The sequence below is a fragment of the Rattus norvegicus genome, chromosome 5 (genome assembly GCF_021556685.1).
Source record: "Rattus norvegicus strain SHRSP/BbbUtx chromosome 5, alternate assembly SHRSP_T2T, whole genome shotgun sequence".
Taxonomy (NCBI): domain Eukaryota; kingdom Metazoa; phylum Chordata; class Mammalia; order Rodentia; family Muridae; genus Rattus; species Rattus norvegicus.
The window spans coordinates 141,782,404-141,810,400 of NC_141538.1; the positions used below are offsets into that span (position 1 = coordinate 141,782,404).

Sequence of the window (27,997 nt, forward strand, 5' to 3'; positions counted from 1 at the left end):
CTCTGTCCTCTGCATGCACACATATCCTGTCATATAAACATATACACATTCATGAAAGTTGTATTATCAAGGCAGTATTTTGTTCACTGTCCCTTGTTTCATTCTTTAAGAAAGAAAAAGAAAAGGGGCAAGGGAGTGGGAGGGAGGACTGGTTCACTACCACTTAGTGGTACCTTAGGAACCCTGAAATTTATAAATTCATGCCCCATCAAATAAGTCAAGGAAAGGGGTATTGATCAAGTCCCTGTTGCATGTAGAGTGACTAACATGGGAGTTCCAAGGAGATCCTAAGACATCAAGAACAGTCTCTGTGCCAGCACCATAGAGTAGAGTTGCCCCCATGCTCTTCCTACCAGGCTCCTGAAAATGCTTGATCATTTTGAATTATCAGTCCTTTGCCTTAAGAGACAAATAATAAACAGAAACTGGAGACAACTCCTAATTCATTGAGTTTTTACACTATGTAGTCTAGGCAGGCCTGAACTTGGAGTGATCTTATGCCTCAGCCTCCCTAGTGCTGGGATTATAGGTCTATAGCAACATACTCATTTCACTCAGACTCCTAGACAATAACGTTTTACTCAGTGCATGTTATGTGTGTCTCCAAGGATAACAAAGTCCTACTCCATCAACACTTAGGCAAAGAATGAATGATAATGCCAATCAAAAAGGTAGGGAAGATTTGGGGGTATTTTGTTTATTTTGTCTTGTTTTTTTAATGATTAAAGAGACATTTTTATATTTAAATTCCCATTTTCAAACACCAATACTACTACTACTACTACTACTACTACTACTACTACTACTACTACTACCACCACCACCACCACCACTTCCTCCTCTTCTTCCTCCTCCTTTTCCTCCTCCTCCTCCTCCTCATCTTCCTCCTCTTCTTCCTCATTTTCTTCCTCCTCTTCCTCCTCCTCCTCCTCTTCCTCCTCCTCCTCCTCCCTCTCTAGATCTCACTCTCCCGTTCCCAAGCACATGGTGTCAAACAGGCCCAGCTGGCTTTTCTCCCCTGCCTTCATAAGTGCAGACTTGACAGGCTTGGTTCCCCCATTAGTGTAACACTAACTGGAGGCTTCCCTCTCGTCTCCTTCCCCCTAGAGCCCAGGTGTCTGCCCGACTCTCACCTCAATCTGTCGGTAGTCACAGATGGCCTTCACAGATAAAGTGCTCTTCAACACATGGTCTGGATTGCGTGGCTTTAGCTGAACAATGGTTTTTGATCTCCCAACAAGACTGGCAACGGAACTCTTGGACTGTATAAGCTGCTCCTTTTCATCCTATAAAATAAGAAAACCAAAAAGACATTAGTGGTACACTCTGAGTCCCTAAGCCAACAATGAAGATGCAGTGCTCCACACCCTAAGAGAATATTACTTCTCAGTTATGTAGGGATGCTGAGTGGAGCTGTCTTATGCAATGGTACAAACAAGGATAAAGGAAAGAGGAGAGGCCATCTGTTTTGGTTCCAACGCTTTTGTACTCTATAACTTTGCAGCTTTCTTCCTGTACTCTAAGCGATGACCAATAAAGCCACATGCAAGAAATAAATAAAACAAATGTCTAGCTGCCAATCATAGCTACATAGCTAATTAAGAGCTTCCTCAAGTACAGCTCAGAACAAATGCTGTTGGTGGAAGTGGCATGACAAATGGTTTAGGATTAATCTCGCCGTGCTGAGTTCATGTATATTTGATTGGGTTGAACGAAGTATCATGCAAAGTCAAAATTCTAAAAATCTCTGTAAACCCAATTACCTTAAAAGCTAATAAATGTGTCAACAAAATTGGTAGCAGTATACTACCATTCCATTGGAGAGTAAATGGTAACTTGTTATCTACTGGCCAGGATGTCCTAACCCATGGTGAGGCGTGAAAGTCCCCAGAAAGAGGACTTTCTTAGGATGGACAGGGGTGCAATAAGAGGAAAGAGTTAATAATGTTAAGAAGTACCATTAAAGGATTAAGAATATGCAAGTAAAGGAAAAGAAATTCTTAAATGAACTACCTGTGCCTGTCCCCGGGAGCATGATTGGAAGAAATACAACTTTAACTTATTAAGAAAGAGGAATGGAATAAATCAGGGAGTCAGCCACATTTCTGTATTGGAGAGCTGGTCTACCTATTTCAGTTTCCTTGCCACAAAGATGTCTAAACCACAAGCCAAATATCTCTACTCCAGAGACCAAGTGCTCATCGTGGGAAAAGCTCTGAAAAGAACCAGAGGCCAGGACAGGTGCTCTGGAACCTGGCGAACAAGCTGAGGAGCAGACCCGGGTGTGACTCCATGTCCCGATGATGCCGCCAACCCGATGCCCCTGACCTGGAGAAGAGGTAACAGAGCAGTGACCACCCTCCTCGAGAAGAGAAGACATGACAATTCCAGAGGAGTTAGCCTAGGAGCAGTCGGTACTCTGTGGGAGGGAGGGGCTCAGAGTCCAGGATGACATTCCTCCCTCACAGCTGTAGTACCTCCAAGAGACATTTTAAAGACAGTAACTGTAAAGTCAGATTTTATCCTTCATTCCATTTGCCCAAGTGAAGCACGGAAAGAAAACCTACTCATGGGTTCACTATATATGAAATTGTTATTAAAAAGGAAGAAAAAGAAGAAAAAAAAGAGAAAAAATTTTAAAAAACTTAGGCCAATGCTAACAGTGGTACAGTGCTTGCACGTCATGCATAAGACTCTAAGTATGAACCTCAATTCCACAAAAATGCCCTAGTTTCACCCACAAAATAAATAAACTAATAAGTAAATGAAAGTAAAGTGGGTTGCTCTGGTTCTCCTATTTAGAGGCGTCTCCTGAGGTGCAAAGTAATACCCCTGCTGCATACCCCCTGAGATGCAGCTCGGCCCTATCGTGCCGGTTCTGTTTAATGTATAATATCACATTAGAAACTGGGCAAACACTCTATTACCTATAAGTAAGATGTTAATTTTGGCCTTAGTAACTAAAATCAGTTTTCACATATCTATCTCCTCATTACCAAAAGAAAACAATCAAGAAGGAAAAATCTGGCTTAAATTTCTCTTTCTGTGTCTAAAAAGGGAAAAAACAAATCTGATGTCACTCAATCCCCTTCAACTTGGGCTTTGGCTCCACCCACTGCAATAACACCGGGGTGATGCACAGCAAGCACAGGGTAGCAAGTGGCTCCGAAGTAGCAATTACTTTACCTCAGAGTAAATCCAAAGAAATCCCATTAGCAACGTCTTCAGAGAAGGAAAAGAGATGACAAAGCTCACTAGACAACTGGTTGCGAGCCACATGTCACCGTAAGAGCGGCCCGCTGCCCTAGAGCTTTCAAGGATATGAATTTCAGCAGTGGCTGACACAGCTTACTCTGTTTCTCAGAAGCAAAAGTCCCCACCAAGGCAACACCCACCATGGAGTCCTGTAGCAGATCCTCAAGGCGGGACAGACTGGTGTTGTGGTCGCAGGTATATTTTCGTTTGATGGAGTCTTGTAGGTTTCTCAGAAATGACTCCAGGTCTCGAGCATCGCTGAAGAACTACAGGAACACAAGGAAAGAGTGGCTCAGTGCTCAGTGCCTCCACACAGTAGGTCCACAGGAAGCAAACTTATGTGCCAATCTGCACAAAGCTAATTACACTCTCCTGTACACACAAGTACAAACCAAAGGGCTTAAAAGCCCACATCAGTAAAGCAGAAGTGATGCTGCTTTCAAGTAAGACTCTCTGGACCTCTGTGAAAGCTAGCCTGTCTTACCCTTCTTGACTCCGTCTAGTGACAGCACGTGGCCTGAGGCCTACTTCATGAAATAACCTAGAAGCTAAATTAACTAGTGTTTACCTCACTAATCTATGACCAAAAAGATAAACGTAAAGAAGAAATAACTTATTTCCTCCTCTATCCTCACCTGAAGCAAAATGATATTGTGGTAGGCTGGGGGCAGAGAGAACCTTAATTATCTTACAGATCTTCTCCTTGAGGAGCAGCCAGGCCTCATCCTCTGGAAGCTGGGCGCAGCCATGTGGTTTGCTTTCACTAATGTCACACAAGTGGCAGAAGCAGTAAAAGTACAGTACATGAGACTCTTGTCACTTATAGTACATCCTAGACCTAGGGTTTTCTTCAAAGCATGCTGTCCCCTAGCCAACATGTGACAAATGCCATTTGGGACTAAACAGCCCCCTTCCTAACTAGGGCTACCTGTAGCCAGGTATATGACAGCACAATGAAGAGAACCATAGAAGAGGAAAACCACTCAGTTGAGTCCGATACAAACAGTTGAAACAACTAAGGTTTTTAGAGTCCATGTACTGTAGAAGATAAGTAATATGAATGTTGTCTGTTAGTTTGTTCATTTGTTTGTTTGTTTGTTGAGGCAGGATCTCATATACCCCAAGGCTTACCTCAACATCTGATCTTCCTAACTCTATCTCCTGAGCGCTAGAATTACAGTGTGCAGCATCCAGTTGTACCATATGGATTTTTAACCTAATGTTTGGCACACGTATGTACTACACCACCTACACCAGCACCAGCACCACCAACCGGAACCAGCACCACCAGCACCAGCACCACCAAGACCATACCTGGAAGTAAGCTGCATTCTCTTTTATATGTTGTTCAACACATAGGCACAGCTGCTTCATCCACTGCAACTGGGACTGGACGGCAGCACTATATGCCTGTAAGAGCCAAGCACATGTGCAGAGGGCATAAGTTTACCAGGCTTACCGTATATGTGTGAGGGTCTTTCCAAGTACAAGTCTGCTACTGACAGAGGAGAAATTGGAGAGGCACAGGACAGCTGACTGACAGCCAGGCGATGCTTCTCAGGAGAAAAATGCTTGCCTTTCATCAAACGCAGATTTGTTAAAAGGGGTTACCCAGAAAAAGCCTCCCCTATATTCAAGTATAATTAAATGACCAACCCAGAAAAAAACATAGCATAGCATCAATCAATCAATCAACCAATCCTCATTATTCTACTGTTTCTCTTCTCTAGGCCATAGCGCTATACCAACAAGTAGGATGTGGGACTAGAGGTGGCTCAGTGGTTCAGTGCATTAGTGCTCCTACAAAGGACCTCGGTTTGGTTTCCAGCACCTACCTGGTGGGTCCCAGCTCTCAGGGCAGCCAACACCATTTTCAAGCATTCACGGATAACAGGAATGCATGTGGTACACAGACATACATGGAGGCAAAACACTCATACACATAAAATAAAAATAAAAATATTTTTTAAAAAAGAAGATGGGGCTGGAGAGATGGCTCAGCAGTTAAGATAACTGACTGCTCTTCTAGAGGTCCTGAGTTCAATTCCCAGCAACCACATGGTGGCTCACAACCATCCGTAATGAGATCTGATGCCCTCTTCTGCTATGTCTAAAGACAGCTACAGTGTACTTATATAAAATAAATAAATCTTTTTTTTAAAAAAGGGAAGATGAATCAGTTATTTTTAAATGATGAAGAGATGTTTTTAAAAAATGATACAAGCCCTTTCCCTAATAAGTCAAAAGTCAACAAAATAAAATAAAATAAAGAATGGAAGCCAATCTGAAACAAATGATGTGGCATTTCCTCCAGGCCCTGGAAGAATAAGGCTCCTTATCTCAGTATTTTTATCACAATACCTTTGAACTTCACACATTTTAAAGTCACAAACCTCCACAGTTTGCTTAGCAGGGTGGTTCTCAAGTGACAACAGTTCTGCTGTATCTTGTAGAGAACGAAATACATCTTGTTTCCCTTCCAGCTCCATTGTCAACTCCTGTAAATTGAATTTAATTTTATAGAATAAATGTTATTATGGAAGAAGAGGCAATAAAGAAAACAGTGTTCCCTGCCTGACTTTAAGAAGCCTATATTAGGATTGGTGCCAAAATATGATGTATAAACCACAAATGCCCAGGGATTTCAGAAAAGGACAAAAACAATGAAATAAGGGGAAGGGATTCACAAGGCACAATGGACCTGAGTTAGCCCTGAGTAGACTGGGAGAACTCAGGAGGGACAGGAAAGAGCAAACATGGTTAGAATGACTCGTTAGCCAGCACCACACAAGTACCCCACCCTGGTAGAGAGACCACTGATGGGCAGGCTTTGTATCTCTATTTTCTCAGCTCAAAAGGTCAGCCTTTGACACAGAATCTCCATGAACTCTTGCTGTCAGATTTAATGCCTTCTCCTTTATGCTTTAGAGCACGTTCTCTGTACATCTGGTGCTCTCACAGTTTCCACACTCACTATTTGCAGCGTCTAGTCTTTCCTCTTCTCTTCAGAGGGTTCCTATTCCTTCTCTAATCAGGCAATGCTCACATTGTTTAGTAACTGTAGATTAATGCAACTAAACCACTAGCACCAAAGCGGGTGCTGGTAGAAGACTATTTGCATGAAGGATTATAAAATGCACTAAAGCCCCGTGTATGGGAATACTGAAAGTAGCAAAAAGTCCTCCCACTTACTTATCTACTTCTTTATTATACAGAATAGAAGGCAGAGCAGGAGAGAGGCTCAGTGGTTAACAGCACTGGCTGCTCTTCCAGAGAACCCAGGTTCAATACCCAACACCCACAAGGTAGCTTACAACTGTCTGTATCACATATGTGTTACACAGACATATAATATATGCAAACAAAATACCCATACACATAAAATAAGTATTTTAAAGTTTAAAAAGGAGTGGGGAGAGACAGAGACAGAGAAGAGGGGTGGAGAGAAGGAGGAGGTGAGTAGAAGGCATTGCCCATTAATAATGGCTATTCCCCACCATTCTACATGCTAAGGGTTAAAGACCAAAATGTTAGTAAGAATTCAAATTATTATAGAAATCTAAAAGTACAACTTACTTAAATATATCTCTTGTATAACAAGACACTTTGCTTAGATTAGCTTATTAAGTCTTACTCAACTTTTTATACAACCCTTTCAAATGGCTCTTATCCCATTTTTACAAGGGGAGAGACTACTAAGTGCCTTGCCCAAGGTCACAGACCTAGCTAGTGGACAAATAAGAACTTGAATTTAGACTCATTATACCCTGTAATCTTAACAACAAAGGTGTATTAATTTCTGACATGTCTCAACTTGCAGACTGCAGCTCTATCTACTGAAAACACCTTTCTAAATAAATCCACTCAAGGGCTCTCGCTTCCCATACACATTTCTCCCAGAACAGACGCAATGAGCAGAGTCCCTGCTTCTGTCTCTCATCATGGGAGTCTACAGCAGTGGTTCTCACCCTTCCTATCACTGCAGCCCTTTAACACAGTTCCCCAAGCTGCGGTGACCACAACCAGAAAACTATTTTTGTTGCTACCCCATAACTGTAATTTCCCTACTATTATGAATCAGAATGTAAATATTTTTGGAGACAGAGGTTTGCCAAAAAGGTCTCGATGCAGAGGTTGAAAACAGCTGCTCTAGAAGCAGAGTCTTTACAGACTGCTTCTCTGTCTCCTGCTGCTGCTATTAAATCTGACAGTCTTGCTGTGTGAGACTCACAGAGAAGTAGGCTTTCTTGGCTGAGATATTGGGATTACTGTCACTCCAATCACATGCTAGCTCTTCTTCCTCCTTCCCATTCAGCCAGATCAGTTCAGCTGTGGCTTTGGAAACAAATTTGTGTAGGCTCTGAAGGTGCCTCATTCGGAAGCTAGAAGTCTCCTGGACAAAGCAAGGGTTAAAAGATTAGACTGCCAGCCTTAGCATCTACAGAAGACGGTAACACTGCAGCATCAGGAAGGAATGGCACAGGAAATGCACTAAGCCTAGTGCTTTTGGTGTTAAAGTACTAGAATTTAAACCTAGGGCTTTAGGCATGCTAAGAAATACTCTACCACTAAGCCACATACACCCACCACTAAGGCTGCTTTTAATATCTGAGCTCCTCTCCATGGACTGAAATTTTACAGTTTGATACAAAACTTCCTTGGTCACTGTCAATTTTATGCTCACAAGGCTGTGACAATGATGTGACTCACAAGGCTGTTGTGAGGGTTAGGGCATAAGAATGATCTTGGCTCGTCCTACCACAGACAACCTCAATAGACGGGAATAAAAAGCAATAAACCGGAGAGAAATGGTCTCCATCAGTCCAAACTTCTTAGTTATGGCATCTTAAAATGTATATGGCCATTGGTGAAGAAGATAGCTAAGATTGGTTTTACTTGTTTATAATTTTCCACAGCAGTGGTTTCTGACCCTTTAAGAATCTAGAAGCTTGTGGGGGTTGGGGAATTAGCTCAGTGGTAGAGCGCTTGCCTAGCAAGCACAAGGCCCTGGGTTCGGTCCTCAGCTCCGAAAACAAAACAAAACAAAACAAAACAAAACAAAACAAACAAACAAAACAAGAATCTAGAAGCTTGGGCTGGAGAGAGATGGCTCAGTGGTTAAGAGCACTGACTGCTCTTCCAAAGGTTCTGAGTTCAAATCCCAGCAACCACATGGTGGCTCACAACCATCTGTAATGAGATCTGATGCCCTCTTCTGGTGTCTCTGAAGACAGCTACAGTGTACTTATATACATAAAATAAATAAATCTTTCAAAAAAAAAAAAAGAGTCTAGAAGCTTGCTGTGGTGAAATTCATCTATGATGCATTGGCATTTCGAAGGCTAAACTAGGGTAAGACTAGTTTAAAGAGCAGCATGGGCTACATGGGGAGATAATGCCTCAAAAAAAGTATTATAATCCATCTGAATAATTACACAGTAGTTATAATCTAGTAAGAAGAAAACTAAGGGGCTGGGGACTTAGCTCAGTGGTAGAGCGCTTACCTAGGAAGCGCAAGGCCCTGGGTTCGGTCCCCAGCTCCGAAAAAAAAAAAAGAACCAAAAAAAAAAAAAAAAAAAAAAAGAAGAAAACTAAGACAGACCTAAACCATGTGCTTTCTGAATTAGGAAAGCGTTGTTTGGAGGGACCAATCCTCCATGAGCACAATGTAAGTCAACAAGTCAAAACTCACCTTCAACTTACAATACTGTGTCTCCAACTTTCCAAGAGTCTCCACATAGCTGGTATGGAAATTCTGGGACATCTTTCCCTGACACGAAAGGAATGAAATCAAAAGTCATTAGTGAAACAGTGAGTGAACTATGGTTTCAGCCATTAAACAGGATGTCCATAGGTGGGGGCTCCCTGCTCTGGGAAACACAGGCCTGGACAACAAGGTCAGACTTCATAGCCTGGGCAGCACTGAGTGGGCAACAATTCAGCAGGGTAACAACCCACCCTCCTCATGTTCCTGTGTTTCTAGCAAGTCAGAGGCTTCTAAGAAAACCCTGCATCTGATGACTGCCTAACTACTCACTTGCTGCTTTGAAGGGAGGGTGGGAAGAGGGATACAGGAAAAACAGAAGAGCATGGGTGCTGCTAGAGCATTTGCCTAGCAGGCCCTGAGCCCCAGAAACCAAACCAACCAAATCCCTCAACAATGAAGACAAAAATGGCATGCTGAGGGATGGATGGACTGAGTGAACAGCTTCACAGCAAAAGCTTTTCACAGCAAGAGGAAATGAATATGAATTTTGGGGACAAAAGACCCAAGTTTAGATATTTCTATTTACTAAATTCTGACTCCAGCTTTCAATATCACTTCTTAATTATTTTAGTTTTTCTTTTAGTTTTAAGGTGTGTGTGTGTGTGTGTGTGTGTGTGTGTGTGTGTGTGTGTGTGTGTGTGTAGTATATGCATTTGAGTGCAGGTCCTAGAGCTGGAGTTACAGGCAGTTGTAAGTCATTTGATGTGGGTGCTGGGAACTGAATTCAGATCATCTATAAGAACAATACATAGTCTTAACCATTGATCTATCTTTCCAGCCCCTAAGATCATGGAAAGACATCTATAGTTAAAATACTTTTCTCACAAAGTTATTTCAAAGGTTAATAGAGACACTTAGTGTAAAGTGGGAGTTTGTTGTGAAGTGGTACTTATTATACACCTTGTTTTTCAAAGCTGCTTCTTCTCAGAACAGCAGTGCGACACACCTCCCAGTGCCTGCCCTCCCCGGAGCTCTCGTATGTGGATTCTGCGTGCTATGTACCTCGTACAGCCTGGCCTCCTTGACGCGTGAGCCCAGCTCTTCCACACTGGTGTGGATGTGCTGCTGTGTTTCCCACTGCAGCTCCACGCTGGGCAGGTCATTTCCCCACTCTGCTCGCTCCAGTTTCATCTGAAAGGGAAAGCACAAATGTGTGTGACTTAGAGAAGAAAGGCAAGTTGTCAGAGTCAACACCTGAAGGAGGCGGCTAAGGGTGACAGTCAGGTGTGGTGGCCCAGGCTTGTAATCTCAGCATTTGGAACACAGAGACAGAAGGCTCAGGATTTCCAGGCCAGCCTGGACTACAGGAGACCTTGAATAAACCAAATGGCTAGGGGTGAGGTTGGGCATCTGAACATTTCTATTGTTCCATGGCTTCTGATAACCCTTAAGAGCAAGAGAAGAAACTCCATTAACTTCAGCAATGTTGACATTTGAAAGAACATCCTGAGTTTTTCCATCAGAAAAGGTCTTAACAGGCTGGATGTTCAAACATTTCCCTTTGTAGGGTTATAGGATATGGTGGCCCATGCCTTCAACCCCAGTACTCAGTAGACAAAAGGCAAATCTCTGTGTTTCAGGGCTGCATAGTGAGTTCCTGTCTTAAACAAAACAGCAACAAATCATTATAGATTTGACAATCTATAGAGTAGACAAAAAGGGGGAGGAACATCTAAAAAATATTTAGTTTATTTACAGAATCAGCAACCAGCCAATAGAAAATTTCTTCCCCCATCTTTGTTCCCTAACCCCGCACACTGCTTTTTTTTCCCCTTTTCTTGAGATGGGGTCCTATTACATAGTCCAGACTGGCCTGGAACTTGTCATCTCCTGAGTCCTGGGCTTACAAACATAGCCTGACACAGAACAAAGTCAAATTTGAGCTTTTAAACTAGACTATAATTAAATAGTGCCATTGGACATGTGGAATAAATATATCAGTATTGCTTAAACTTAAAAGGTATGACCAAAACAACAAAAACTGAAGAATAAACTCTTTTTCCAAAAAGGAAACATCAGAACAGATAACTGAGATATATAGATGTCCAAGTGTCCCACGAGCTACCACTTAGGGCACGGTTAGCGGAGAGTAACAGATGCTATACAGCATGGCATTGTGATGATCTATACTGACCCTGTTCATTTAGAATATAAGGAGAAAGTAACCAGGCCTGGTGGCGGCATATGTAGTCCCAGCATTCAGGAGGCTGGCACAAGAAGATCATAAGTTCAAGGACAGCCTGGGCTACATTGGCCTGCTGGTCTAAATAGTAGAGAGGCAAAGTGACATTTAAGAAGAAGGGATCTTAGATGCAGACAGGATCAGCAGGATCCTGGAACACAAGGCAACCTGGTCCTCTTAAGACAACTTTCTGGACTACACCCACCTGCATCTCTTCTACCCAAGAGAGTAGTTCATATACGAATCGGAGACTGCCCTCGTCTTCAGAGGATGAGATGGCTACAAGCTCAGTCCGGGTCATAGGTTTTCGAAACCAGGAGGTAGAAGAAGAATGAGTCGTCTTGTTCAGAGGTTCTGCTTTCAGATGAGTAGTGGTTAAAGTAGAGGGCGGAACCAATTCAAGTGATGTGAAATGGCCTTTCCGGTATAGATTGGTACACTCTAAGCGCAGGGTGACCAGTTCATCCTGCAGACGCATGACCCTGAAGTAGAAGAGGAGACTTAAAACATGCCTAAAATAAAATATTCATTATCTATTTAACAAGCACATGGGAAAAATAAAAATGAGACCATATCAGGGAAAGTGTTTTGAAAAACTAGTAGAGGAATGCAAAGTGGTATTTTAACATCATCTAGGCAAAGGTCAAATCAAAGTGTTAATTAGAAGGAAGTAATATAGTGTTTATGTGACTCCTGAAGGTCACAACAGAATAAATACTGGATTGCCATGTGACTTTAGACACTCTGCATCCTAAATGAGTTCATTAGATTACCAGTGTTTCAAAGTCACATGTGCTAGCGTACTTTTGCAGGTCATTCTAAAATAGAAAGGAATACAGTAACATGGCAAGTGATTGGGAAATAGAGTCCAGGCCCTTAGTGGGAGGGAGAGGTGTTTAAAAGTGGAAGGCCACCACGGGACATTTCCTGCTTACACTATGTGCATGCATACCAGAGCCACAGAAGTGTGAGAATCGAGCTCAAGAGTCAGTGCCTGGCTCTTGTCTCAGTCTTACCATTACCTCGCAGGCAGGCAGGCAGCGAGCAAGCCCTCCCTCCGAGCCCCTCTGCACTCACCTGAAGGCCAGCTCCTCTAACTGATAGTACTTTTCATCCCGTAGGATCTGGAGATCCACCTGCAGCTGCCTGATGAGACCCTCACACTCCTGAATGTACATGATGACATCTGACTCACACTGCACTGGCTGTCCTGACTCCAGGTGTGCAGCATCCTGTGACAAAAAAAAAAAAAAAAAAAAAAAAAAGAATATGGGTGAGAAACCTCCATTGCTCTCACCCACTCCACTAAGATGGAGAAAACCAGGAAAAAGCAGGTAACACAGCTGGCTCTCCCAACTGTTAACCTGGACTGTCAGAGCAGCTGGTGAAAAGTGGAGAGCATGTGACATAAAAACACTTACAGCCTGCAGTGTATTCTTAGCTAGTGTCAGTTTTTCTTCACAGTTCAAAGCACCATTCTGTATTTTGTTTGCAATCTGCAGCAGCAATTCTAGCCTGAAATACATAAAAACCATAATGAAGTACAAGACTCAAAGGAGCCCCAAGAGCGTCTGACCCTCTGGACCCACCTCTCCACAGCCGGCCGCAGGGATTTCTCTCGCTCTAGCATTTCAACGATGAGTTTCCCCCATTCTTCTTCTACATGATTAGGGTGGTAGCCTTGAGGCAGCTTAATTCTGCCAAATTCAATCCACACCTGAAAGAGATGCTTTTCAATCCCACAGCGCAGCCCAGCCCTGGGCCTTTCCTCATCTATTATCTGTACTCTGCGTCCTGCTGCTGTTTGTTGTTGGGGGAGGGTGTCTTAGTCAGCGTTCCTTCCCTTATTTAATACAGGGAAAGAATAAAATATCTGACAACTAACGAAATGCTGGTATCTGAGGCCTAGCGTGTGGAGAGATGAACCTGTCTTCTAAATGAAGCTGATTCTGGCAAGGTTAAACACACCTGGCTCTATAGCTTCAAATCCCATAGGTATCAAAAGATGAATGAAAAGTTCCTTTCTTGTCAACTGAGGGAAAGATTTAGTTTCCCTCTAAAAAGCAAGGAAAAAAGATTTCTGACTAGGGATACTGTTTCCCAGTAACTCCTTTAATAATTATAGTTTGTTGATAGTGTTCTTTTACTACAAATTTTGAAGACCCACTAAGGGTATTACTATTAATGCAGGGTAAAAGGAGAACATGCGGAACCAAGTAGGAAACAATAGTCCAAACTGCAGACCTTATTTTAGCCAGAGATGTGCTTCCTTACCTCTAATAACTTATATAACTCTTTGATTCTTCCTTTTTCTCTCTCCTTGGCCAGAATTTCCGTTTCTTTGAAGTGTATATATTGGTTATAAAGTGCCTACAAAGATTAATATTTGATGAATGAATTAATAGGCTAAAGCAACAGGGACCAATTTTTCAGACCACCTCACTAGAGCCAGCTGCATCACGCTCTGAGGCTTAATCCCAAAGAGAATTTATAAAAGGCAGTAACTTAAGTCCATGCTTTTACCTTTAGTTCAACAGGGTTCTGGGGAAAAGATTTATCTGACATCAAGATTGTATGCTGCCTGATCCAGGGAATGAGTGAGTCCACTCGGCTTTGGTATTCTTGCCATCTGGAGTCCACTTCCTACAGTCAGGAGGCAAACATCACAGACCTGATTTGCACTGTTCAGCACAGCACAGGATAAAGTAGCCAAGGCTACTCCATATTACATAAAACTCTCTCTCAGTCTCAAAGCTCCCCAAGGAATCTCGGGCTGGCATTCAATATCCTGACAGGTAGGAAGACTATAAGCTAAGCCACCATGATTATGAACCAGAGTATTTCCAGGCATGGTGCTTCTTCACACTGTAATTACAACATGGTGAGGCTGAGGCAGCAGGCTTCTCTAGAGCACACAGCCATGGTGACTAATCAAACTTCTATCAGTAGCTGAGAAAATGCTTCATCTTGAATTACAGCTGGGGATAAAAAGAATGTTTTCTTTTTTCTTTTTGCTGGCATTTAACATCAAATGGTGTATGTTAGACGGCACAACATTAGCAATGCCTAGACTCCTTCTCAGGGGTACCGTCCACTACGACAGAGATGATGTAGGTGCAGGTGGTCTTTGTGAAAGGGCTCTAACATAAGAAACTAACAAACACTGTCGGATGGAGGCTTTCTACCTCACTGAGTGGGTGTTTTAGGAAAATGCTCCTTTACCGTAGCACTGATTCCTTCTCCTCCCTCAGGGACTTTGGGGAAGGCATCGTAAATGGAAGACACGTAAGTGATTACAGACTTTTCATCTGGAGATGGCACATCCACATCTGAGAGTAAGATAAGAGTTCTAGGTCAGAACAAGGGATCCTGCCAGAAGGGATTTTGAAAACATGCCAAATATACTTAAAATCTTGAGACTCTTACCTTCTGCGTCCAGCAATCGGGTGACACCAAGTCTCTCAGCTACCTCGAAAGCCTGTTCCAGATTCTCCCGGTTACTCTGGATTTGTACTCTCTCCATATCTACCAGGTCAGGTCTGTGAAAGTGCAGCAAGGGAGATGAACAAGCCCAGAGCACATGAGTCCACACAGCAGCTCTTAACAACTCCAGAACTCAGACCACTGAGTGAGGTAGAGCACGAGGTCGGACGCTACTAACCCTGATCTTATGTCCAATTGCACACCTAATACAGCGCTCACAGAAGTTAGCAAACTGGTACAGGGTGAAAACTGACGCTTGCTAGGACTGCTCAGAGCTCAGACGGTTTAGTTTTGTGGTGAAATTCCTATCTTCCCTCCTCGTGTCCCCTGCTGCTCCTCACTCTGACCCAGTCCCTCTTCAGAGCCTGTCCACTGGCTCTCCCACCTGCTCGGGATGCTCTGACCCCAGAGACTGCATGGCTCACTCTGACATCCTCATCCTAGAGGCCACCTCTGGCCACCTTTATCCGAATTACCACAGCCCTATAATTGTGTCCTTCCACTGTCCCTGCCACTATAGGACAACGTGCAGCTCTCTGCTTGCTGCCTACTCTCCTTGTGGAAGTCAGCTCCCCAAAAGCAAGAACTCGGACTGGCTCACTTCTTTGGCCAGTGCCTAAAATAGTGCGCTCATTACAGACTGCCTTTCAAACAATTCAGTGACTCAGTCTAATTCTTGGTGGAAAGGGAAGATGTGTGGCAGTTAATTACAAACAGAAGAGAAGAATTCCTTCTAGGAGCACTAACTACGCACCTGTATCGGTGAATCAATGCATTGAACATTTTCCCATCGCTCCAGCAGGAAGAAAAGTTGGTGCACTTGATTCCTGTGTAACCAGCTGTTACTTTCTGAGTCCACAAGAGTAGCTTCTCTTTGGCTGACATATCCCCTGACTCCCCACTAATATAGATGTCAGAGATCTGCAAACAGACAGGACATGAATAACATTCAAATAAGATGAAGCCTTCTGCCCTGCTTATGTTAGGACTTGTAAAGGAAGAGAGATCCAAGGTTAGCTGGCAGCACTGTCGATGACAACTCCAGAAAGTATTCAACCTCTCTGGTAGTCAGAGAAACACAAATTAGAACCTATCAAACCAGAATGGGTTGACTGGTCTCTACTGATGAGAATTAAACATGAGAGAATATTCACTATTCGACATGTGAGAGCATGCTATGCAGGACATAAACAGCACAAGTAACTATGTTGGATGTCAGTTTTGAATCAAGTCTTCAAAGAGACATAAAAGTTGTTAGGCAACAATAAGGAATAGGTACAAAATATTTTATATAAAAATTTTACTGAGCAAACATAAGCATGAGACAGTAAAACATTATAAAGAGCTTAAACTCTTGTGAGAAATTACTGATTATAAATTATAGCACATACACAGAAGTCTTTGCTGAATTTAAAAAGGTACACTTTAGAAAATAGTCATTAAATTTTATAAAAATAAGCAAAACAAACAAAATAATATACACAGCTATTCTGATTTTATATAAAGGCTAAAAATATACCCTTTAAGTATACAACCACACAAGTATGTGCACAAACACATATGTGATACAGATGTGCACAGATGGGCTTCTCCTGAATACTGCACACACTCGCCTCATGCACCGACCATATAGCGAGGACTTTTTAATGAATAATTATCCAATTTACAATGAAATAGTGGAAATAGACAAAGGAGAGCATCTGGGGGTAGAGTCTACCAGGAATCCCGCAAACAGCAGACTCAGAGTGGCAGACAACGTCAAACAAGTTCAGTAGGTTAGTGGGGACAGCAGTGCCTCCAGAAAGATAGCAAGCACACTTAAACTTTTATACTGAAAACTGTAAAGTAATCTGCATTAACAAGAAAAAGTGCAAGAATCTGTTCTCAGAATAGTCATGAAAGGGGGTCGGGGATTTAGCTCAGTGGTAGAGCGCTTGCCTAGCAAGCGGAAGGCCCTGGGTTCGGTCCCCAGCTCCGAAAAAAAAGAAAAAAGAGAGAGAGAAAAAAAAAAAAAGAATAGTCATGAAAGGAGACATTTAAGAGGACTATGACCTCAGACAAATGGTTTATGTCTGTAACACTGCCTTTTCCCATATGGAACAAAGGAGAGGACTTTCCTCTTGGAGTATTTAAACAGATGAATAAGGTGGTATAGGTACTATCTAGGAAACATGTGCTTTAGATAGAACAGCATGCCAGTTCTGTGATACACACTGGGAATCTCTGCACTTATTTGAGACACAAATACCACAAATTCAAGACTAGCCTGAAATACACAGAGAGTTGCAGGCTAGCCAGCAATATATAATGTGACCCCGTCTCAAAGATGGATGGATGCATAGACAGACAGACAGACGGATGGATGGACGGCCAAGTATGCCAAGAATAATTTCAGGCCTGAGCATTTGGGAAAAAAAGAAATTGGTGCCCTTATCAAGTGTACTGCCTCAAAGCAGCCAGCTCCCCATTGATGAATGAAGGGGCTACAGTTAGCTACTGTTTCATATGTTCAGTAGAACAGCATTCAGTAACTAAATATGTTATTATTATGAGAGGCTTTGTATTATGTTTGTTAACTTTACTCAACTGTGGGCTAAAATAAGTGTTCGTTTCAGCTTAAGGTATTCAAGTTAAGCTATGAGGCTTGGTAGGTTACATGCATTAAATACCCTATTTCTCAGATTGTCATTTCCTTTATCTTTACCCTCCCCCAACACCCTCCACTCCCACCCATGTTATTCCAGACACGGTTTCTCTGTATAGCCCTGGCTGGCCTGGTACTCACTCTAGAGACCAGGCTGGTCTTGAACTCAGAGATCCATCTGCCTCTACCTCCCAAGTGCTGGGATTAAAGGCATGTGCCACTATGCCTGGCTTAAATACATTTTTAAATTAACAGTGTTAATACCATTTCAAATTAAATACATAAATCAAATTGGGATATAACCATGTAAGTCAATGTGTTTCTATATTTTAAAATCAGGAAAATCAGGGTCAGAAACTTTAATACTTTATAGAGGGTAAAAAACAAACACAAACAAACCCTGCAGACTATTAATGCTGCCAAGATGTCTGAAGGCAGACTGCAAGAACAGAAGAGTACCAAGAGCCTTAACGGAGCCTTGAAAAGGGAACCAGGAAGCCACATGTGTACCTGGGTAAAACGGAAGGGCAGCAAGCTGGAGGGTGCAGAGCTCTGCCCGGCAGATACGTTTACACCGAGAAAGCTTCGGCTACTGCACTTCGATAATGCTTCATGATGAAATGAGTTTACAAATCCTTTCAGCACTCACAACCTCTCTGCTCTGACTCATGCTCACCTGACAACTTTTAGATTATTTATGTCCCATACAAAGCATAAATGTAAACGGTCCCTGCAGCTACTCAACAATTTGACAGTTCAAATTCATTTTGTAAATTAGTTTGGATCCATCAATATCTTACAAATATAAACCATGTGACTATGACATAAAATGCAATCAGTTTCAAGTATACTGCCTTGATGGGGAGCCCTATGAAGCTGCAGAGTGAGGACTCAATAATGGTAGACTGCGCCCCAAAGTCACCATCCTCCGGGCTCAGGATAAACAGTCACTCCCTGCTCTCAACTCTATTCCTGTCCCTTAACATTTCTCCATGCCTGTCCTAATGGCTAGAACCACTAGACACTGGCACACACCCATCGCTTCCACTTCTGTTGCTTCATGTACCTATTAAAAAGGATCAGGAAATAAAATTGGTGAAATGTAACAGGCAAAGAATTAGCAAAAGAAAATCTGAGCATTTGAATTCTTTATCAAAAATTAAATTAATTTAATTATTTACCCAATATAGCCACATCTCTCTCGCTAATGACATCTCCTACCTGACAATTGAAGCTACTTTAAAAAATTATTTGTTATATGTATTTAAGTTTTGCCCTCATGTATTGTATGAAACATGAGTGCTGAGCCTGAAAGGGGCATTGGAACCCTTGAAACTAAACTTGGGTCCACTAAAGGCTCTTAACTACTTAGGCAATTTCTCCAGACCCTGCATTAAAACTACTTTGGTGAACAACTTTACTTCAGATTTTCAACACAGCCTTAATGAGACAAGGAAATGTTTGGCTTCCTCAGGAAAACAAAAAACAAAAAACAAAAACAAAAACAAAAACAAAAAAAACATGCTTGGATTACAACGGATTCTAGACTATAAACTGATTGTGATAAATATGGTTACCATCACAAGCATCTCAGTAATTTGGTCCATCTCTTCTGGGATGCTCTCATGTGGCATGTGTACGGTCTGCTATGGTCTGAGCAAGCAAATGTAGAGATCCAACTCCCATTTTAGGGACTTTCCTCACTATGTGAGTAGTAAGAGGACAGCCTCAATGCCGTGCCAGAGACTACACGTGTCTCCTCCCATCATATACTACCCAGGGCTCAGTTAATTCCTTCTCTGAGGCATACTCACAAGCATAATGTTTCCTAATAATCTCATAAGCATTATGAGATATTTTAACCGTACACCAGGTAGAACAGGAAAGAAAAGAAGTCATATGTTATTTGCAATTCTGTTATCAGTTCCCAAGAAAACAGTACGTTTTAAAAGCTCAAAATAAAAGCACAGTTTCAGGTCTTGGGTTTAAGCAATTCAGTTAGGGAAACAATTTACAGAGAAAGCAATGTTGAGACAGAAGTAAGACCAGCAATGCTAACAGAACACTCAGACACACTTGGAATGCTTTAGTAAGCAGAAGGCAGCTAAGTGGAGTAAGAGAGAGAGAGAGAGAGAGAGAGAGAGAGAGAGAGAGAGAGAGAGAACGAACACTAAATGAGGCATTTGTCCTCAAGAATTTCACGAAGACACAGCATATCTCAATACACTAATGCTATCCCAATTCCTTTCCCAAATGATGACATAAGTGGAAATCTGACGGGGGCAGAGAAACAAAAAAGCGGTGTGCCGGGGAGAGTGGCTCAGCTGTAAAGTGTAACAACACAGGCACCCCAGTATCTGAGGAAGAGCCGTGGAAGTGGAGGTAGTTCCTGGCCAGCAAGAGTGGGTACCTGGGAAGCTACAAGTTCGGCTAGAAACTACAGAGAGGGTGCAGTGCAATAAGGAACGTGTTCCGCATTGTAACCTCCGCCAGCTGCACACACTCATGTACCTCCATATCCATCCTTACCCCTTCCGTAAAGCAATAATGAACTTAAACTGTGCATGTAATTGACTTAGGATTTTTATGATTATATTAAAAATGCTATCCAAATGTCATCTTTGCTATCAAATCTTTTTTTTAAATTAGTAAAGCTACTTCATGAACAATTTTATTATTTATTTATTTATTCATTCATTTTGCACCTCGATCGTAGCCCCTCTCCCTTCCTTCTTCCCAGTTCCACTCTCCCATCCTTCTTTCCCCATTCCCCCCTCCTTCTCCTCAGAGAATAGGAGTCCTATCCCCTGACTGAGTACCAACCCCCCCAGCACATCAGGTCTCATCAGGACTAAGTGCATTCTGAATTACAACTCCTCTCCCACTGAGGCCAGACAGGGCATCCCTGCTAGTGGAAAGGGCTCAAAAGGCAGGCCCCAAGACCACAGTCAGGGAAACCCCTTACTCCAATTGTTAGGAGACCCACAGGAGGACCAAGCTGCACATCTACTACTTATATGGAGCGGGTCTTGGTCCAGTCCACACATGCTCTTTGGTTGGCATGGGTCCACTGGGCCCAGGTTAGTTGGCTCTGGGTGTCTTTTATGGTGTCCTTGGCCCCTCCAGCTCCCTCAATCCTTCCCCTCAACTCTTGCACAAAACTGTTAGGCTATGAGTCTCTCATGAGTAACTTTTTAGAAATATCACCTACATCTCAAGAAATGAAATAATTAGATAGTATGAGCAAATAGGTAGTTGATTATGGTGCCCTTAAATTCCCAGCTGACCTCAAACCATAGGCAGCAGGCATCACCCCTGAAAACTTTCATTCAAGAGGCAAATGAGAGTCAGTGCATAGCTCATTAGAGATTTCCAGCCAGGGAATCTGATCTACTCGCCAATGTGTATCTAGGGAGTAAAGAGAAAGGCATTTATACCAGCATGAGAAATCAAGAGTTCTAATTCAGAATCCTGTAAGGGAGGTAAACAGAATGAAAGACCAAGGTCATAGGGTGTAGGCATTTTTATTCCAGGTCACAGTACCAATTTATATTTGCCCCAGAGACCAAATCCTCCCGCAATGGGCATTTTCAAGGTTTTTCTGCCATGAATAGTATAAAATGGCATCTTGTTCTCGCCAGCAGTGAGATTCTTCTCGTGTGTGTGTGGCATCTGTAGGACTTGTGTATATGTATGTGTGCACATGCATGTGAGTGCTTGTTCCTGAGAGTTTCCTGTTTCTAAGAGAATTGTCCTTTTCATGTTATTTGTAAAGTTTTTTTAGATGATATTAATTGCTACCATGTATTGTACTTCTCTTTCAACTTATTTAACGCTTACAGTAGTCCTACCAAGTACATGCTATTGTTATCCACAATATACACATTTACAAGGTATACCAGTATACTGCAAGTTGCACAGCTGGGATTCAAATCCAGCTGATCCATTCCACTCATAACCATGTCAGCTATACATATCTAGATTATAGCCCCTTTTCATGTATATATGTATTAGATAATTTTATCACTACTGTTATAGTTCATTTTCCTTAATCTACCATTTGAAATGTAAAATTTCAAAAATACACCAAGAGCTAACAGTAAAAGCTGTTATGTACCTAGCACCTGGTTTCACTACCATCAACTCATCAACCTTGCTTCATCCACACACCTACTTTACTTCACTCCTCCCCTATTACTATATATTAAAAAAAAACCCACAAATATTTTTTCATAAACATATCCGTAACTGTCTCTAAACTGTTTTAACATAGTTGCACCAAGTTGCATAGTTGACCTAAAATAGTAACTCAATAGTAATGGTTTTAACTACATACATTTTCTGTTTGATCTGTTTTTCTGAAATGAGATCCTACATAGCCCTGGCTGGAATGGAATTCACAAAGTAGCTGAGAAGTTCTGTGGCTCCTGCCATTACCCCCCAAGTGTTGGATAGGTCAGACCCAATGTGCCCAGCTTCTAATTAAGTACATATTTAAGAAGAAACAAAGTCTTTTCTAAAAATCAAGGTCCTAATCAAAATTATCTTCTAAATTTTTCCAGTAATATCATGTTAAGTTTTGCTTTTTTCTTACAATATACAAAAACCAATGTAAGTAAAAAACAATTCCCTATAATCAAAGCAGAGGAATGAGGATAACGATAAAGTGAAAAGGCTAATTAGGCTCAAACGCCAGTGTAGCAGCTGCCCTCATTCTGGCCCCCAGCCTTATATAACTACTCTCCTGAAACTGGGGGAGCTTCAGGGGCTCCAAGGTGTGAGGAAGGACATTGGTATGAAGTTCACTTCCTCACTAACTTATGGGTAGGGGATCCGTGGTAAGAGCCAAAATGGGAAGACGAAAGGTTTTCAACAATTTTCCTTGTTTAAATGAAATCAAATATTCTAGATATTGATGACAGAAAGGGGCAGATTACTGAGAGAAGGAAGGGGCCAAAAAGTCCTTTGTCTGACATCAAAGCACACTGCTATTAGCCTGTTCCATTGAGCTTTAAATCCAAGTCTACTTAGCACTCTGAAAACCATGCCTGTCAGCTGCCCTCTATCATCCTCCTCCTCCATCAACTATTTCTTGACAAAGAAAATTTTAGCTGTGCCACTGGCCAAGAAATCAGGCCACAGTTACCTTCCATTATCTAAAGCATGCACCTAGTAGGGACAGGCATCAGCTACCATGTCTGAGAAGCAGCAAATTCACTCAGGTAAGGCTGTGTCACCAAAGCCACAGGAGCATACCCTGAGCCAATCAGCAGGAGACAGACCAAGTTTTGCTAAGACAGATGCCACGCTAACTCACATTATTCTCCAAGATACTCTAACACATTAAAAACAAAACACAGTAAAAGCAAAGGATCCAGAGTCAGGAAGTGTGGAGCCAGCCACAGCAGCTCCTCACGCTCCCACTCTCTACATAGGGAGCTCATTCAAAGCAGATGCTTGCTGGGAGTCCCACTCCACATCTACAAATGCCTGTGGGATCAGAACATGCTGCTCTGTCCCTTCCTGGCTGCTGCTGTGACTAGTTGGCAAGAAAGGGACAAGCTCCCTGAAGACACATAGCACACAGAGACTATGAAGGTTTCAGGCCCTGTGACTTTAAGGATTTTCATTCTGAAGAAATTTCACATTTAATCTAAGAAGTTATTTCTTAGGAAATATAAGTTGGTCCATAGACCTATTATGAACACAGAGCCTCAGAAGCATGTCAGATGTCTACATGGAGACATTAGTTTGTACATTTAGTTTGTACATTTGGGGCTGGAAAGATGGCTCAGTGGTTAAGAACACTGATTGCTATTCCAGAGGTTCTGAGTTCAATTCCCAGCAACCACATGATGGCTCACAAACATCTGTAATGGAATCTGATGCACTCTTCTAGTGTGTGTCTGAAGACAGCTACAGTGTACTCATATAAATATAAATATAAATAAATAGTTTGTTACATTTGGCTCTTCCAACTGAACCTGGCCTAGAGGCAGAAGTAATGGATGGCTGCTCAGAAGATATCACATACCCACTTGGCTCAGAGACCGAGCAGCAAAAGAATCATCCTACTACTAGTAATACCAAGCTCCAGATTTTAAGATTTCTCAGAGAATTGCAAAGAACCTTACCTCCCAGAAGACACAGTCCACAGAAAAGTGCCATTACTTTGAATGCTCAGTATCTAGGAGGATGGATACGCACCACAAGTTCCAAAGCGAAACTTCATCATTTCTGAAAAGTCTTACGCTTAGTTTATGCATGGTGCCTCACACCTTTAATTCTAGCACTGGGGAGGCAGAGGCAGGTAGATCTCTATGAGCGAGAAGCCAGTCTGGTCTACAAAGCAAGTTCCAAGACAGCCAGGGATACACAGAGAAAAACCATCTCAAAATACCGACAATAGGGGAGAAAAGGTCTCACTTTGATTGTGACCCTCTTATAAGAATCTTAGATAATGACTCCACAATATCAACTTTAATGGTATTGGTTTAAACTATAAACCACCCAACACTTGACTTTACCCCAACTATTCAACATCTACCCCATTAAAAAATAAGTGAATAAAAGTTGCTTTTGACATTCTCTTACCCAATAAAACCCAAATATTGGCACCTGCAGCTCCCCTGCCTTCTTTCCTGCCACAAAGTATACTCTTACTCCAAGCCAGGAACACCTCCAAGTTTATTCATTTATGTTTTTAAGTTAGCTTATTATTGTGTGTGGGACACACGTCACAGAGCTTGTGTGGAGTCCGAATACAACTCTGTAGATTCAGTCGCCTTCTACCTTCCCATCAGCTCTGGGAGTCAGACTCAGATCAGTAAGCAGCAAGTACCCACTAAGCCATCTTGCCAGTCCTTTTGTTTTTATTTTTCCCCATAAGACGAGCTCTCATGTATCTTAGACTAGCCTTTAACCTACAACTCACTGTGTAGTAGAGAAGAACCTTGAACTTCTGAACCTTCCATACCCATGTCATGAATGCTGTGATTACAGGCATGTACCATCAAGCCCAGTAGTGAGGGCTAAACTAGAGCTTTGTGTATGCTAGGCAGGCATTCTCATGGCTGAGCTCACATACAGCCCAAGAGATACTTTCGATGGCCACTTTTAGCACATTATTGGGTGTCTCCAAATTGTAGTAACAGATGGTACTGAAATGGACTTATCAGAGAGCAAATTTATCACCAAAGAAGAAATTGCAAACAAGGGTCACCTTAAATTTTAAGTTTATCCTTAGCCTCATTGCGTTGGTGTCAAAGGGGTTGCCTTTATATATCGGGGCAGCTTTGTAATTAGTATCATTTGTCCACACCTTAGCCAAAAACCAACCACAAACAAAAATCCAAATGTTTTGCATCTCTAAAGTTTGTATTTTGTATGCAGCAGAGGACAATGTGCCAATAAAAGTTCCACATAGCATGCTACCCAGAATCTCCCTATGACCCTACTTTGGTGTCCAGATTTCTGAATTCTCCGTTTTGAACCCTAGTAATATTCACAGCAGTTACTGTTGCCTGACAGGCATGTTAAACCCCCAAACAAGTTCAATCACAAAATAAACTTTGTAGGTTTGAACTTTGAAACTGCCCCATCCCATCCACTCACTCCCTCTCTCTCCTCCTCTCTTCCTCTCCCCGTCGCCCCCTCCTCTATATCCCCTGATCTCCTTTAATCTGAGCATTAGAAGGCAAAGGAGAAGAGCCCTCTGCTTCCATACAAACACTCGTGAGTGCTCTCATTAGATGCACAGGGAAGTGGTTGCATCAGCTTAGCTAAGAACACCACTCTCCAGAGAAAGAAGAGCAAGCACCCTGAGGACAACTGCCACGCTCCCCAAGCCTTCAAGATCCCTCATACCCACATGTTAATGTTAGAAACTAAGCTAGGCTTCCCTTTACCCTTTGTGCTACATCACAACTCCTTGAAGGGGGCAAACAAACCAGCAGCCCTGACCACTCAGGAATAAGTATATATGAGGCCTCCCCAGCACTGCGCCTTGAAAGATAATCCTACCAGATAGGTTCAGCAATTATGCTACATGGATGCTTAACACCTGAGATTTCCCCAGAGCCAACAAGACTTGGTTTTAAACATCAAGAGACAGACTTGAAATAGATTATGCTTGCCAACTCCTAGCAATCATTAACTCACACTACCCGTATAGGGGTAAGTTTGAAATACTCCAAGATCCTTGCTGCTTACCACACTCCACTTCAATATGCCTGAGAGGCAGAAATCCAACAGACAGTTTGATTACCCCAAATATACCACCCACCTCCTCCAGACCCCTCGATCAGTATGGCTTGCCTCCAAAGACAGGGTACCATCCTCTTCTGAGAAGGGCGTGGAGGTCTTTTCGGGTTCTGTATATTCAGGCCGGACCCCATGTAGGCGCAGCCCATCGCTGCCATAGCCAGAGGAGGATGGCAAAATGCTCATAGTGATGCCACTGAAAGATAAATCACTCTGAGAAGCAGGCATTATGAGACCCTTGCAGGACACTAGATCCACGTGGGAAGGCTCTGTGTGAATAGAGTCTCCTGACTGTTTTGGTATTGATGAAGCAACAGAACACTTAGCAATCCAAGAACCTGTGGGAGGGGCACTTGGAATACTCTTGGCTCTTCCCCCCACAGTCCAGCCCTCTGGCGGTTGGTCTTGATCTCCCCTGTCAGAGGGGTAATCTGTCCCAGGCAAAGTGCTGCTCCGAAATCGGAGCAGAGTGCCTCCCTGCTCCACTGCAGTCTCTCCCTGCAAAGGCAGCAGCACAGCCCTGCTGCTGCAGGATGCTGTCCTCGGAAATTCCACCAGTTGGCTCACAGACTTCTCACAGTTCCTTTCTGCCGGGTTATCAAGCAGGTGAGCAATGACTGTCATACCCTCTTCCAGGGAATCCCAGGCCCCTCCAACAACTGATGACTCATTCTCCAACAAAAGGTGAGCAGTTTGGATCTCTGCTTGGAATCTCTCCTTTACCTGCACAATCATCCCTTGATCAACCACCCCTGAGTTGGGAGCGAGATGCAGCAAAATGTCTGATGGGGGGTGCTTTGCCCCTCCCACTCCGTGCTCCTTTGGGAGGCTCGCTGCTAACTTCCTTGGGGCTTCAGTCTCTTCAATGACTCCAGTGCCTTCCAAAGCTTCCTTCCTGTGAGATGCTTCTGGAGTAAGGGCTTTCTTCCCTCTCCACTTCCTTTTGAACCGAACCCTCTTCTTAGGAGATATGGGAGCCTTCTCAGGAACAGCTATGGACTCTTTCGGCTCCTTAACACAGCCCAGTGAATTTCCCATTTCTTTCCTCTCTCAATCTCAGAAAATAAAGCAGTTAAATCAGTCCTCAGATTCCAGAGAAATTCCAATGTCGGCTTCATCGGAATTGATGCACATTCAAAAAAAAAATTAAAAAAAAAAAAACAAAAAAAAACATGCACTGTGCCGGCAATCCCTCCAATCCTTTCTCCCTCCCTCCCCGCCTCTCTCTGTCTCTTCCAGCCGCTCGATTCAGACAGCCATCTTACAGGCTCAGAGCTGCAACAAGACAAATTTCAAAGCATCTCACTGCAGTTCAGAAATCACTTGACCTAAAAGCAGACAGAAACCGGATTGGCTGCTGCTTCCTCTCTCCAAATATGAGGTAATTGGAGCACTGCCCTCAGTAACACAAACAGAACGCAAAAAGGAGCTAGAAACCAGGGAGGAGGAGGGGAGAACGTAAGAGTAAATGGAAAGGGGAGGGGAAAGGAAGAGAGGTACGGTGGAGAGAAGAGGAGGAGAACAATATCAAGGAGCGGGTGGGGGAGCAAACCAGCTCAGCTCGTACTAACTAGCGAGGGAAGGGGAAGGGCCAGGTAGACAAGACCAGAGAAGCCGCAATTATGGCTCCCAACCTACGAAATGAAATATGTTTTAATCACTGCTCCAAGATGCCCAAAGGAACATAGCAAGCAAGATAGACAAAATCAAATTTTAACCTAAGATACTAGAGCCCACTCCTTCCATTAAGCAAAGGAATAGGGGCATGAACAATCAATCTAGCCTCCTGTGGCCACCTCCAAAGAAAAGCATCTACTAATTCCGATGGCCAGTAAACAGACTGACGAAAAATCTGGGCATTTGTTTTGAGTACAGTATGTTAAGCTTCACGGACAGGTGATCACTTGACAATACAAAAGTCAGTTACAGCAGGATTTGATAGAATGTTCAGTGCTACCTTTGCCATAGTTAGCATATTTTGAGCATTTGCTATGTAACAAGTACTATGTGAAGATATATATTTTTTTTTCTCTAGTTAACATTCTCACAGCAGCCATGTACGGCCCAATTTTTAAGTAAAGAAAACTCAGATTTAAGAAAGCTGATTAACTTGTCCAAGTTTAAATAACTGGGGGGCGGGGGACACAATCCATTTAGACTTCATTTTAACCAGGCAAAAGGGTTGATGTGTGTAATCTCAGCTTCTGAGAGGCTAAGAAGAAAGAATTTCAAAGGACCAGCCTGGGTTACTGAGTGAAACCTGTCTCGAAAATACTCATAGAATAAAAGAGAGACTTTCATTTCGGCCCCACTAAGTACTAGAGGGGGGAATCTGCTCTGAGCTGCCGTAAGACAAGAAGGTACCCCACAATTCTAAACTGGCAACCAGACTGCAGCCAAGCAA

At 42.7% G+C, this 27,997-nt stretch overlaps 1 protein-coding gene across 21 annotated transcripts in view; it reads right to left on the minus strand.

Moving 5' to 3' along the window:
- Macf1 (microtubule-actin crosslinking factor 1) overlaps window positions 1–27,997 on the minus strand; it is a 325,822-nt gene that overhangs the window by 141,355 nt on the left and 156,470 nt on the right. For all 21 annotated transcript variants that reach the window (NM_001135758.3, XM_087549955.1, XM_087549954.1 and 18 more), the window contains 16 exon segments: window positions 1,134–1,286; window positions 3,396–3,521; window positions 4,570–4,665; window positions 5,649–5,753; window positions 7,487–7,648; window positions 8,948–9,025; window positions 10,025–10,153; window positions 11,410–11,686; window positions 12,282–12,436; window positions 12,626–12,719; window positions 12,794–12,921; window positions 13,479–13,574; window positions 13,728–13,847; window positions 14,427–14,533; window positions 14,631–14,743; window positions 15,442–15,608. In NM_001135758.3, coding sequence (NP_001129230.2) covers window positions 1,134–1,286; window positions 3,396–3,521; window positions 4,570–4,665; window positions 5,649–5,753; window positions 7,487–7,648; window positions 8,948–9,025; window positions 10,025–10,153; window positions 11,410–11,686; window positions 12,282–12,436; window positions 12,626–12,719; window positions 12,794–12,921; window positions 13,479–13,574; window positions 13,728–13,847; window positions 14,427–14,533; window positions 14,631–14,743; window positions 15,442–15,608 — 2,106 coding nt within the window.